This window comes from Trachymyrmex septentrionalis, unplaced genomic scaffold (assembly GCF_001594115.1).
Source record: "Trachymyrmex septentrionalis isolate Tsep2-gDNA-1 unplaced genomic scaffold, Tsep1.0 scaffold50, whole genome shotgun sequence".
Classification (NCBI taxonomy): Eukaryota; Metazoa; Arthropoda; class Insecta; order Hymenoptera; family Formicidae; genus Trachymyrmex; species Trachymyrmex septentrionalis.
The window spans coordinates 119,800-135,519 of NW_017305673.1; the positions used below are offsets into that span (position 1 = coordinate 119,800).

A 15,720-nucleotide genomic window follows, 5' to 3' on the forward strand; every position below is an offset into this window, starting at 1 on the left:
AATAAATTATATATACATAAAAGTTATAAAAAGATCTTTTTATTTAATAACACATTTTTTGTCGTTTATTTATTTTATTTGTTATCATTTTTATTATTAAAAATTAAAATTTGTTTAATGATAAAAATCTAAATTTTTCAAATAAATTCTTTAAATATTCAAAATAACTTTTAAAATCTCATTGCGATTTACTGATTAGTTACAAATATATAGAACAAATAAATATTTTAGGTATTTATTGAGCAATTAGTTCATGCATTGCAATGTAGTTTTATACACAAATAATCTTGAATATGCATTATGTATCTATATAAAAAAAATTAAGATTTTTGTCATTTATTTTATAAGACATTTCTATATATTTTTATTAGAGCACAGATTAAAAAAATACTACTATTTATTAAAGTAACTTATAATCCAGATAGTAAATTTGGTTTCACCAAATTTGTCGCATTATTTTTAAATGTGGTTTAGAATAATCTGTAATTTTTTCATAATTTTTTTTTATTTCGAAAATATGTATAAAATATCTTTTAACGAATTGCAAACACATTTACACCCGTTTTTTCTAATGTAGATTAATTTTAATATCGGCCGATTCAATTTATTCTTTATCTTCTTCTAGTTCTGAAAATTAGAAAAATGAGTAGAAAAGATTAAGAATAAATTGAACTGAGATTAAGATTAATATATATTGATAGAAACGGGCATTAATAATTGCTGTGAACTGATCTTGTGTACATATAGGAGCGTCCTTACTACTCATTTTAGTATTTTTTTCTAATTTTTTTTTATATATTCCATACTCTTTCATAGGCTAAGCATTCAAAATCAATTCTTATATTTAAGATCATTTTAAGTGCAATCTTAAAATGTCATAAACCAATCACACAGTCATATTAGTATCTTAAGACATTACTTAAGACAATCTTGAAGTAAGAATGGATGAATACTGACCTTATTCTTTTAGTTCTATTATATTTATATATTTTATGAGTTTTCTTATGATATTATTCATACTTTTTCTCTTGGAAAATTTGTACAATAATTCTTAACGCATCCTGAGTACATCGTCTCTAAAAAAGTAGAAACAGATGGATAAAAGGTCGAGCATTTTCTCGGAAATAAGCGAATATTTGGCACTTGGCGCAAACAATGTATTTCAAATTTTCTTGTGAAAATATACAAGATATAGTTTCAAACAGTTCGATGATCAGTATAACGCTGGCGAAAAAAATTAAAAAAAAAAAGGATTGAGTCTGTCAATTATATGTTCATTTATGATATTATATATAAGATATTGCCAAGATGACTGAATGAAAATGTATCAAATAGATCTGATTTACACGATGCTTTTTTTACTAGCAACTAATTTTCTAGCAAATTGTAAAAACTAGCAGATGAAAAATATTAGGTTCGAGAAAAAATCCTTTTACAAGTAAAAGACCTACAAAGTAAAAAGAAAATTATTCATTTTTTCAGCTCGTAGTTTTCTATATGTAAAAATTACAAAACTCACATATATTCAAAGAAATATAATAACCATTCAAAAGCAGAGATTTCGAGCTTTAAAATCCTTTTCTAAAATTTAAATTTTGATTATTTTTAACGAAGAATTAATGGGGAAAGATATTTTTACCAACTTGTGAAAAGACTTTCCCCAATCTAATATAAATTATATATTTTTAGCTACTAGAGTTTTTTAAAAATATAATATATAACTTATAAAATAATACATTTTTAACTACTAGTTTTCTAGTTCGCTAAAGAACTAGCATGCTAATAAAAAGGCATCATGTAAATTAGGTCACCGGCACATTCGATCAGCATTCAAGTTTGTATTAATTTCTAGCTTAAACGGCTGTACGAATCGCTGATAAAAGTTTTCAATAAAATACATATTAATCGCCAGCACAACGTACAATCATTTATGCTTCGAGCTGTTTTCGATTTTATAAAATTCGCACTTTGTCGGAATTTCACCAAGTTCCCATTTCACTCGGATACGCATAAAATAACAGAGAGATTGTATATAAAACGAAAAAAAGAGCAGCGACTCTGCAATGACAGCGCCTGCATATTTTAACCGACCTACATGTAGCCGTAGCTTCAATTACAGAGTACTGCGTTTCGCGACTGTATCTATACATTTATACTATACATATGTGATAAATTACTCTTGTCACTAACACTTAAATGATAGTTAAAGTAAGGTGACAGTAAGTAAACTTAAGTTATCGCTGCAACATGTCTCTCTCTCTTATACTTTTTCTAATACTTTATTCTTTACTCTAATACTTATTCTATCAACACTATAAAAAAAAAAGAAATATAGGCAGAGATAATTATGAATTATATTTCAAAGGAATGTATTATCAAAGTAAAGGTTGAGATTTATCTGATTGTATAAGAATCATCGGTGAAGTTTCAGGAAGATGGAATTACACGCGGATTAATTTAGGTAGTAATTTTCATCCTTATATGTGTGCAACGTTGAATTCGCGCTGAAGTTTCTTCGATGAAGTCAGTGTCATTGCGAAAACTCGCGGCGATTTTCTCACGTGTCGCTAGCGTGTATGCGTTTCACCGAATGAAATGTGTCATGGCACAACTGTCACGGCTCGTAACTAAAACGTCCGGAAAAGAGAAGAGAGAGACACACAGGAAAGTATAACTCTGCTTAATACCCATTGCGTTCCATTATATACTTCCCATCGTATGCGCGATTTTTTTCCCATTCTCGTTGCCGCGCGTCTTTGTTCGTTCATTTTTACATGTGACGGCATAATTAAAAACAACGACGGCAATAAACCGTACGTGGTCCGTCGTTAAAATTCAAATTTCAGTTAATTACTATCGCACCGACCGCAAAAGACGCAGTTTTAATTTAACCGAATTGGAATGTAACATAGTATATATTAGCATATTGAAAAAGACAATAATTTGACGCAAAACATGACGTTCTAATTTTATCGAAAATTTATATGACAGACGAAATTAATATCTCATTTGCGATAACGCATTAACTCACGAACAGTTGAAATTAATTTAATCTTTAATTTAATCTTTTTCAAATAAATCATATATAACGTATGCTGATCAAGAATAAATGGTTTATATTTGATTTATATTTTTTCGCGGTATAATTGATTCGCCGCTCCGACGATCCTGTGTCGTCGCTATCACGTGCTCGTCGTTCATCACGACTCAGACGTTTATTATCTAACGACTCATTAACAGCTTCTCGCAGCACTCTCTGTCCACCATGCTTCACGATTTGCAATGTGACACGTCATTATTAACATTATCAGAGGGATAGAGAATTACGCGACATAGACATACCGACTGTGTTAAAATTTAACGAGCCGTACTACCGAAACGTAGGTTATCGTAATAGTGATGAGAGAGAGAGAGAGAGAGAGAGAGAGAGATTCCGTAGGATATGTGTCGACATGTGGTGATCTTCGTTTCGCTATTCAGAAGAGACGACGCGTATCTCCGAGCGTTGCGTGTTAATGTTGCGTTTACACAATCACGGATCTCATAAACTTTACAGCGGACTTTATAAAGTTAGGGAAATTATGCGCTTTTCCCGCCAACCCACTGTGTCTTCATTAGCGGCGATGTTAATGAGACGAAATAGAGAGCGAGATTCGTTAACAATCGAGCAAGTTCAAGAAAAATAGGAACGACGTGTGACATCGCTTCCCTACGTTACTTATTAGCAAGATAAAGAAGTGACGAGAGATTAATGTAAGAATTAAGAGCTTCCTCACCTCCCTTCATATGACTGATCGGAAATTAGCGACACTGACAGCCGCCGGATGGCAGAGTTCGCGCGAGGTCACATAGCAGTGCCAAGCGCTATTTCCATCTTGTGAAGCATATTGTAGCCGGGAGTAAAAGCGGCATGAAAAGTTTTCGCGATAGTTACTTACGCCCCATCTTCTCCCTATCGAGAGTCCCGGGTGTGCAGCGTGTGCTCGATGGAAGACGGAAAGTCTAGTAACTTCGAGGCGCTCAAGTAGGTAGTACATTAGGTAGATGGGTAAACAGGTAGATAGGTATACATGAGCCTGGCGTTAGCTATGTAGATAGATAAATGGATGGATGTACGAATCGTTCGTTATGGCTCAGAGATTTGCTTTCTGTAAAATCGATACGAAATACGGAATACGAAATATAGGAGCGGAGCACAATGGATCTCTGTAATGAATCGGATATGTATAAGAATGTAGTCTCCAGAGAGGACTCATCAAAAATGTAATGAACTGAAACACGAAATTACTTGATTATTTATGAAACTTCTCTTGCAGCTACGAACTGTTCGTTGTGGAATATTTTCTAATTGTTCCGCGAAAGTTTGTTGCAATATGGTTGCACTCTGTACAATTAAACAGAGTTAACAATTATTGTTAACTTTATAACGTGACATCTCGCTGCAATATCTACGCGATTCACGCGAAAGAGTTTTTACTTTATTAAATTATTTGTTTATATATTAATATCCAATATTTTTTAATTTTTTAATTGAAATATTATGTAACGCAATGAAAATGTTAATATCCAATATACGGATTTCTAGATTAATTGAAATTAAATTTTGATGGAATTCTTTTTAATCACACATTTTTTTAATTATTTCAAAATTTCGAATCGCATATCTTTATATAATTAGGAATATGATTCCGTTCTCATTATTACTTTTATTATAACATTTAATGATTACGGTTTTATTTTAATATTAATTACTATATAATAATTATAAATGCAAGCACATGCGCGTTCGGATTACTAACTTGTAACATTAGATTACTATTGTACATTACATTCAGATTACTATTGTAACATTGAATTGGTTGATCCATTTAAACAGATCAATTTGATGCATCAAATCGAACAAACTAATGCTATTCTTCTAACTGAATCTTCCAAACGTTTCTGACGGCCTCAGCCGATATACCAATGACGCAGACACATTCGATTCGGAGCTTTTTGCAGTAGCCAATTGCAGTAGCCTCTTCCGTTCTTTTCTTTCTCTTCTTTCTCATCCATCGAAACGCGACCGCTACCCGCAGAAGCTCGCACTAGCTGTCCGGTGGAAGAAAAAGAAATAAAAAAGGGAATACGGGATATTCGAGTGCCAGGAAACAAAGTTGGCTTATCCGGTTGCGGAGAGGAAGCCGATTGCGAGAGAGAGAGAGAGAGAGAGAGAGAGAGAGAACGAGACAAGGTACAACGGGAAATAGGATTTTGCGGCTGGCTGGTCAAACCAACCATTGTCCTTCAATGTCCAAAAGAATCTACCTCTAGGTTGACGAATGAGGCATGATAGCGATGTCTGAGTCTTTCTCGCTGTACGTCGCTAAGGTCTGAAATAATCGTAATGTGTATAAAACTATCTATATATACTCGACCCTCTGTCAGGTTGTAGCAGTTTTCTATTGTATAATTTACGGACAAGCTCGAAACGACATCGATCTGACGTATCGCGAGAGAAAAACGGAAGGTCTTTTTATAAGATCTTCTAATAGATATACCGTACACTGTTACCCACATTCTTATCTCCTCTTCCATTAGTTTAGGATTCGAAGTAGTTCCAATTTCGATCAATTTACAGTCCTAATCCTTTTCTTCGTAATATCAAAACGATTTTGTTGAAATTCCATCAGGGGAGATCGGAAAGACAACGATGTGCGACGGGTGGACGATCGAACCCGCGCAAAAATCGTTCCTGTGGATTCGAGCGCGAAATTAATTTCCGGCGAAGGATTATGGATAATCCGTCATCTATGATAAACTTGCTTTGCAAACGCGTCTTTATCTTTAGCTATTTTCTGTGTTTAATATATCTCGTGAACCGATCAAAGAGGAAAAGAAGAAAGTGCCTAAGTTTACATAGTATAATATTATATATGCAACAGATAAATATAGAGCTTGATTATGAATAAAAAGTAGTATTTGATATACTAATCACAAAAATTGGAAAAAATATGTAAAGGTTAACAAAAATTACTTTAACCCTAGAAACTGTCGATGTTGAGTAACAATATTGCTATTAATATGTAAATTTTACATATTAATATATGAATTTTACATATTAATAGCAAATAGCAAATAGGTCACTCTTAATAAATGTAAACACAAGTTTTTTTATACATTTCTTACTTTTAACGATAAAATATTTGTAATTTAGACTTTTACGAACACAAATAATTTAACGATTAACTTAAAAGGATAGAAAGAATAAGAACACCATCAAATTCAATCTTGAAATTAGGGATGCACCGGATATCCGAAAAGTATCCGGTAATATCCAGCACTTTTTTACTATCCGATCGGATAGCCGGATATCATTATTATCCCGGAATATATCCGGTTGATATCATTAAATTGTTGATTTTTTCTTATACAAATGTATTTTAGAAATAAGTATGCATATTTCTGATGCTATAATATATATCTTATACGTTATTGCAAAATTACAATATTTTTCCCTATAGGCATTTTTTTTGTTAGAAGACACTTTCTCGGAATCCGGTTGAATATCCGATTTGAAGAAATTTCCTTCTCGGACATCCGATGTCCGGTAACTTTACGATCTGGTGCATCCCTACTTGAAATGATATGGAGTACGTAGTTTAATTATTTATATATGTTTCCTTATATACTTAAATAAAATATACAACACAAAATAATAACACAAAACTGCTTAAAAGTTGAAATCATTTATCACACTCTCTATTATATAATGCTGATCACACCAAGGGATGTAAACTAATATATAACAAACAAAATTTTTAAAAGCTTATCTCCGCTTGTCGTAGCTTTTAATACGGTAGACTAAACCTCCTAATGATCACTGAAGGCATGGCTTAACTCTCAATGACCTTGTTTACGTAAAATTTACGTATCGATAGCATTCTGGGGTTGAAAAAGTTTGAGTAATTACTAATAGAAAATTTCGAAATAAGAAGAAAAAGAAATATTAATAAAGTAGATATTCTCTTAGCAAAAACAGATACTAATAAATTGCAACTTAAAATTAAACTGTTCTTCCGAATTTTAATAAAGAGAAACTATAAAGTGACATTCGAAACTGTTCGATACATAACGAAGGGAAAATCCGTGTTCACGTAGCTTCCGGTACAAAATTAATTTCTAGCACAACAGAACAGCTCGGTCGATCCGATAATCAGGGGGGAACTTGTTTCAACTCCCTTCCGGCTAAAAGAACCATAAAACTCGATCCACCGACGGTCGTTCGAATCAATAGCAAGCCCATTGCGTCAACAACGTAGCGTTCCACTAAGGAGATTTTAATCCGATCGTTTTTCACGCGTCATCGAGAAGTGCACTTAAATCATCTGCATACCTGCTCGCTTGCATTAACAATCATAACAATTGTCAACAAGATACGAAAACGTGGATGTTTTGTTATATGAAAAATTATTGCATTGGGACTGTATGAAATATAGAACGTGAAATGTCGTGTCTACTTATTATCAGCTGTTTCCACATCTGTATAATTTAATTTGTATATGGAACGAAGTGATTAATAACTTAATATTTCCCTTTCGTATCCAACTAATGCACGCATACGAGTATATGCGTATACAAATTTAAACATTCTATTTTGAACGTAAAGCGTAATAGCAATCACATAAGAGTAATTCATATTAGCAGTTATTTGTGACAGTATTGTGTAAAATTCTCTGTGATAATATTGTATAAAGATAATTTGTTTCTAGCAAATATGTGCAATTATTGTTGTTTGGAACAAACTAAATATAAAGATAAACGATTTCAAAAAAGGAAGATTTAATTATAGAGATATTTATATAGTCGTTACAAGAAATATCTCGAGTACAGTTACAGTTATTCAAAAATATAACCAAGCGTGAAAAGGAGATGTTTATAATTAAGTAGTTTATTATGTCTCAATTGACTCAGTCACAGAGACTCAGTCAGACTAATTGAATACGTCGGCACGAAAGAGTAAATATCGTTGTTCCAATTGGCGGGCATTCCTTGTTTGGAAATTTTGATGAAAGGTGGCACGGGTTAAACTTTTCGCGCATGAAACATGGTAAAGAGTTCCTGCAAAAGAATTCAAGTAGGAAAATTAATTTCGCGAGCAGAAAACGAATGACGTGAGGCTTGTGCGGGTATATCTGCATCGAACAGGTCCTGTGTTCGATGAAACGCCTCGAACAGCAAGAGGCCTCACGGCAAACGGACTCAATGAGTGACGGTCTCGCGAACCTGGGCAGAATTCTGTTTCTCCCGTCACGGAAGTGCTTCTACTAGCGAAAAGTTTTGAAAGGCAATTACGAAGGGTTATTTTATGACAATACGCGCGAGCACGCGGTCCTCGTGTGCGACGTTATACGCTACGGAAAACTCATTCGTTTCGAAGTTTCGTATTATCCGCAATGGCACGTCGCGACACGTCGGCCACCATTTCGAAAAGTTCGACGAAATTGGAGGTACGAAGAGAAATAGAGTGCGCCGGCGGCGATTATGTTTAATCCTGTCATCGATGAAGTTTGATATTACGCGCACGTCTACGTCGCCTTTAACTTCATAGCGCTTACAAGCCCGGAAGCTATTCTCCCGTTAAAGTCCGGAGATTAATCGTTGTCTTGCGGCGATGTTAAGAACGCAAAGAAATGCGTTAGTTTTATCGCACAAATGCAATTTTTTGAAAGAGGATTGGAAAAAAGGATTAACTTTAATTATAAAAATAAAAATTGTGCGAATACAATTGAGATCTATTCTACCTTTTAATGTATTTATCTATTCTTCGTGTTAATATCGTAGTCTTGATGTAAATTTGAGCGTCTTTAAATATTTCTTAATTTCTACAAATTTATAAAATCTTAAGATTAATTTCAATATAAATGCAGTATAAAATTTAATATTGGTATTTTTTCCTATTAAAGAATAATAACTTTCCACAACTTGAATCGCGTCTGAGAACGACCTCGTTAAATTACTATATAATTCAAGGATCTTTGGTGGTTAAATATTGTCGCTGACAACGCGTACAGTGAGGAAGTGGAGCAAGTATCTTCATCCCGGTTGAAATCAACTCCGGCAACGAGCGAGAGTACATGCAATTCCGTTCTAATCGCGAACTCGCCCTAAACATGGTGCAGTCGGAAATTCGCGGCGTACGGCTGTCTGGCTTTGTGAAGCACTTGACGAAATATAATTCGCAACTGAGAAAGTGCTTGCCCGCACACAGCTGATCCGGAAGTACAATTCCGGAGTTGGCGATAGTTCGTGCGTGTACCTCAGGTATTTGCCTCGCTGCAGTTGCCTATGTATTTTCTCGTCTTAATCAAGAATCGCGAATTCGAGTGTAAGAATGCGGATTATATGTGAATTGTTGTCAACATCGGAGAGAACATTTGCATTAGTTATCTCAAAATAGCACGCAACAGCATCAGTATTTGTATTTTAAGTTACGTCAAAGATTTATGTTCAATTTTTTTAATATTTTTTTTTAGAAAAATATACTCTTCATATAATGTAATGCATAAATATACAATGCAAATGCTTGTTTATTCAAAAAGTAGTGGCATGAGCATTTCACCGAGGTGCATTTGGGATGCATTTATTAAAGAGGTAGAAAGATACGTAATTAAATTGTATTTAATCACAATTGCATGTCTCGTGCAAAAGCATGTAACACAGCATTTGTTTTAAAATTATAGAATGAGATAAAGCTAATAAAAACTTAATAAGAGAAATTACATGGATATTCGGCTTGAAACATGGGTAATTTGATGATAATATATATAATATGAAGAGTGCTATATCCAAATATTTACATTGCACGGGCAGAATTACCTACGTTATATATACTAATGATGATTTTTGTCTGCAACTGAAAATATGGAAACGAAATAATCCACCAAATGTGTGCTATTTTTGCGTTTATTATTTTGCAAAATAATGCTATTTATCAATATTTATGTTACAGCAAAATGGCTTTATGTTAAAAAAGGAATTTAATTAAAGACTACCGTTGCTTAACGTTAAGATAACGAAATCCAACAAGGGGTTACACTACCCAAGCGCGTCGAAAAAAATAAGCTTTTTCGTGAATTTTTTTCTTGAATTCTAGGTGGTGGATCAAAACAAAAATTTAGGGCTTTATTACACATATATTAAAGTTCTCAAAAATATTTTTTATTTATATATGTATAACAAAATGGCGTCGTGGCAGTATAAAAAACAAAAAAAAATTTTTTTGTAGGAGAAAAACGGTGTGCACCGTTGCAGTCCTGGTGTGCCATGTGGAACAAAAAAAAAATTTTTTTCTTAATTTACAATAGTTTTTCCATAGAAGTACCGAGGATTTTTAATTTTGTTTAAAAATTCACAAATTTGTATGAGTTTAAATTTTTTTTTCATTTTTTAGCAAAAAAATCGACCTTAAATTGTTAACTGCAAACGTAATAATTTATCAATCATAAAAATCGTGTGTACTTCCACGGAAAATCTATTTAAGAAGTTGCAGTTAAAATTTCAAGTCAATCGGACAAAAATTGAGCGAGATACGGTGTACACCGATTCGTAAAACATAGTTTCGAGTAAAACGGAAAATAAAATAAAATTGTTTAAAACCTTAAAAATCGATTTTTTTTTTGCTTTACCTTTTTAGTCCGCAATTCCAGGGCCATACACGACTTCTTACACTTCACTGCTTCACTAATAATTGAAAAAACTGACACAAAGTTTATAATTCGATAACCGAAAGAAGCGTCAATGACTACCTGCGACCCTCTGTCCGAAATCCGCTCGGTCACGCTGCCACTGTAACGCGCATAACTTTCTCTATATTTGAAATATTTTTACCGGTCCAATCTTAAAATGTTCCTGACATTTCAGGCTTCAAAATAATGCAAAAAAAAAAAAATCCATTTTTTGAAAATTTCAGGGTGGTGTAACCCCTTAAAAAGGAACATTATTATTACTAAATATTGGAAAACAAAGAGTCTTATATCTAGGACTACTTTAAATAAAAATATTACAAGTGTTTTAATTTTTTTAGCAAAAATTTTGTAATTCGTATTTTGTTCAAGATTATTTTTTCTAACGAAAGATTTTATATCAGAAAAATAAAGCCTATTCTATAGAAAAGATACGCTGGGAATTAATATTCAGGAAAAAAACATGTCGCGCGTTTCAAAAGAAACTGTGTCACGCTTCAGAAATATTTTTTCCGAATGAAATATTTTTTCCAAATATCGACAATTTTATTTTTTTGAATACATTCACAATGATGGATTTAAAAAGTTTTGTAACGTACAGTATTGATATTTCAGTTTATATCTTAATCTGATATTTAAAGCGCGTGCTTTGCGTACAACTGTTAATAAATCCGTTGCGTTTTCTACCGAGTAGTCTCCTCCACAGAATTAATTTATTTCAATGGAATAATCTTTCCACGCGCGCGTACACCCATACGGTCTATATAACGTTACACAAGATACGCGGGAAAAAATATCTCTCGAATAGCACGCGTGATAAGCTTAACAGTTAGTAAATGCACGGTATGCGTGTACACGGTAACGCGCAGATTTCAGGGGAAATCCGGCTGTAACGTCGCGCTGCCGTCACGAAAAGGAACGTTACCGTCACGTCAAGATATAATGTGATATATTTAAATAGGTCTGTTCGCGTACTACCATGCGAACTTTCACGTGCGCGACTGATGTGACGCGACAATCCGTGACGTTGATGCAACGTACGATCTCCGATGTGACGCAAACGGGTTGATGCGGAGTTTCCGCGTTTTGAGATTCAAGTAGCCTTGCAAAATGTAATACATCGTAAATGCGCCGAGAGATTTGCTGGATTCTTAGAATATTCCATGGACACCGACTTCAAACGTGCATTAAAAGAACTGCTTTGCTGAAGTATTTAAAAATCTAGCTAGATACAGGTCTGAAAATAATTTTGTTTGATTGTCAAAATAAATTATGTAGTACGCTCAAATAGGTTGCTACAATGTCAAAACTTTATGCAGTATTGCTGATTATGTGTGAATTTTTTACATAATTATATTTTGATTTTGGTTCAACAAAATTATATTTTTAAATTTGTATCTACCTAAATATTTAATACAATCTTTAGTACAATCATTTTTTCCATATTCAACGACGACATTACAAACGTGCGCTGTGTGCTATTGCGCTATTATACTAAAGAATTATGAGACGAGATATACAGTTATTCCGTTGCCAGTTTTGGCAGCCTGATATGACCGCGTTAAAAATGGGATAGAAAATTTATGACAATTTTTATTCTTACCATTCATTTCATAAACGAGAAGTAACGCTATGCAAAATCGATTTGACAATCTCGTCAGAAATCTATTATTGATTGCATATTATAGATAGATCTGTTTTTAGTGCAATCATAAATTTTTTATTAATAAATGGTGACCTTTCAGAGGAATTAGCATTAATCGTAAGGATACTTTTGTTTTCAGGTGGTATAGCGTCATGCTTACGAAACTTTCGAACCGACTTCCTGGAGGAATGGCCGACGCCAGGCACCGGTCCTCACTTTGACATTTCAATGCAGTCGAATTTTACTGGGCTGGTGGGGAAGACGGTGCATCTCGTGTGCAAGGTGAAGAACTTGGGGAATCGAACGGTGAGCCATCGGAAAATCCATCGTCTGGTTCGTGACTAGAGGCGCTATATCTTAGCTCGAAGCGGACAGCGCGCTGGCCAGCTACCCCACGCCGCTGTTGAATAATTTAAGGGTAGGGCCGCACGAACGACCTTGCGACCCTTCCTCGCGATCGTAGCGGATATTTTAACGGCGTGTCACGTCGCCAGATTTGCCCGCTCGCTCGCTCGCTCGCCATCAAGAGACCAGTTAAACGATCTTATAATCGATCGATGGTCCACGAATAGAAAGTTAAAGTGTCATCGGATCGTATCAGTAAAAAAGTAACAAACGTGAATTACGGAGATACGTAAAATATACTAAAAACTAATCTTGAAAGATTGTTTAATCAGAGAGAGAGAGAGAGAGAGAGAGAGAGAGAGAATCATAATAAGTGCAATTCTGTTTTATTAAGATTTTAGAGCATTTAACTAGTTGTTGAAATCGATCTTGAATATTTTAAGTAAACTTATGTTATTGAGTTTTTCTTCTCACGATCAAGAATTTTCATTTCTTACTGTTGTAATTACAACTTGATATAGTTATGACATAAATAATGATACGATTAACGATGGCAGCCATGCGCGCGATAGGAACAAATGCACGTCTATAGGGACACGATTCGCTTATAAAATATAAAATCGCTGTTCTTACACGGTGAAGTCCGTGGTGCAGTCCGTCCAACGTAAATGGGGCTATTAAATAAACATTACTGTTCCTTCATCGTGCACAGTACCGGTATCTCATGAAAAAGGCAGGCGATGTTAGCGTTTATATTCCTGCATTATTAACCGCTCTTCTTATATAGTGAACGGAAGCATTCTTTTTGTGCAACACGCGCGTCGACGAATTATATCGCTTAAAATATTCCCCTCGTACAATTATCCTGATTGTACCAGACGGTTTTGATATTTGAGGGTGTCATCACGTCACCGGTCTCTTCGTTTTGCGACATTACTTCTTAGTTCGTCGTTGTACAAAAGGCATCATTAATGCCTTTTTACTGCTATACTTATGTATGCAATATACATATGTTATATACATATATATGTAAAATTAACTTCAAATAGGAAACCATCAACGACGTCTTTGTACTTGCATTGAATCTATCAACGATGTCTTTGTACTTGCATTGAAACATCGCAGTTCATTCGATCATTCAATGGCATTGCTGAATAAACGTATTGAGAACGTATTAAGAATAAAGAATTGATCGCATAAGTACGAGATAGCATGACCACACACGATCAACCGATCGTAACTTCCTTAAGAACGCCGCTCTACCACAAAATCGATTTCGATAATCTTTTGCGCTTCTGTAATCGCATATTTATTACATCGAAATTTCAGGTTTGCGTGTGCTCGTAACAAAGTTCGGGTAATTTTCAAAGAATTACCCATTACACATTATATTCTCTTCCTTCTAGAAATCAAACTGACAGTTTCTGATAGTTTCTGTTTGAGGGTTAATCGTTTGCGATTGCTGCAGATATTACACTTAATTCTATTCAACTGGTCAAAGTACAGAGTATTTTTGTTTTCATCGAAGTCGAAATGTTTAATCTCTATTAAAAAGAATACAAGTAGCTTGAAACATTCGTCGTTCAAGTTTGCAAAAACCCCGTTACACTACACGTCCATTCTTTCGAGCTTACTTTGTTGACGTGATCGGATCTCTTGTGATATATGACGTTGCTCTCATAAGCGCTCTGGAAGATCAATTACCGCTTGTGAACGCACGAGAGTGCATCATTACTAGGTGTTTGCTCGGACCAAGAAGCTACTGCAAATACGTTTTACAATTAGATGATAATGATCATCTTCATTAGCAGACATCGTAATCTGTTCAGAGTGGCTTGAGATCGACTTTCCTTCACAAGAGGTAGAGCAACGTGATTATGCGGTCGATTTTGGCAGTTTTCGCTGTTCCGATGGAATATAATGAATTTAATGAATATAAGTTGAAATTTTTAATAATGACTTAACATAAAATTGCAAGGATTGTAAATAAAAATTTTATATCAATAGAAATAAATCAAATAAGAAAGAGGTTTTTATTTTTGGTCAGAACGGATCTTGATGCTTGTATACGTAATGCAAATTTGCAAATACATTTGAAAATACATTTTATTTTCAATTTTATAAATTGAGCGCCGATTCAGTTTATCGGACTTGAAACGCAATCATAAACTGAAACTGAAAATATACATGATCGTCAATTTAATAATGCTAATAATAAATACGCAAAGGACTTTCATATAGAGCTGTTTCAATGTCTCCTTGAAGAGACAACGTTCTATCACCGATTGTGAGATATACAAATGTATATTTCTATGCCTATAATCGAATTAATAAAACGCTCGCACGAAATGAGAAAGATCTAGGTTCGAATTCCGTTGGAGGTGATATTTTTCGCAAATTCTTTGCAGTTTTTCAATTGACGATTGATGTAATTTGTGATGTTATTTCCAGCTTCAGTTTATAATTGCATTTCAAGTTTGATAAACTGAATTGGCATGCAATTTATAAAACTGTAAAAACAGCGTTTACTATATATATAGTATCTAGAAAATCTAGAATTTTCAGGAGATTTCTTTTCTACTCTTAAAAATTAAAAATTTTTATGGAATTTTATCAGTATTTAAAAATTTTTTTGAAATTTGTGACTTGTAAATTTAAATTCTGTCTCTTTCTGGGAACATTGTTTCTTTAATAATTTTTTGTTATAATAAATGCAAAATGTTGACAATTAGCATAAGTACAGCATTTACATATTCGTGTATATTCACACAGGTACATTCTTGTGTGTGTCTCGCGAGTTATTATTAAAAAAGTCAGGTTGACAATAGAAGGTAATACTGGGCAATACTCATTGTCAGTAGAACAGAGTAGTTCACTGATATTATTATATGTAGCGAACTTTCTTTATATTATCCTATAGCTTTCGCAGCTTTAAATTATAAAAAATGATAGATATAGTCTTATAACATTTCTGTCTTCTCTTAATTTTCAATAGATAGTTTATTT

The 15,720-nt window shown here is 33.8% G+C and overlaps 1 protein-coding gene across 1 annotated transcript in view; it reads left to right on the forward strand.

The window, feature by feature from the left end:
- The window catches only part of LOC108751623 (muscle M-line assembly protein unc-89-like), a 38,670-nt gene that overhangs the window by 5,199 nt on the left and 17,751 nt on the right, over positions 1–15,720 (forward strand). The window contains exon 3 of the mRNA XM_018491899.1: positions 12,509–12,675. Coding sequence (XP_018347401.1) covers positions 12,509–12,675 — 167 coding nt within the window. The remainder of the gene's footprint in view (positions 1–12,508; positions 12,676–15,720) is intronic.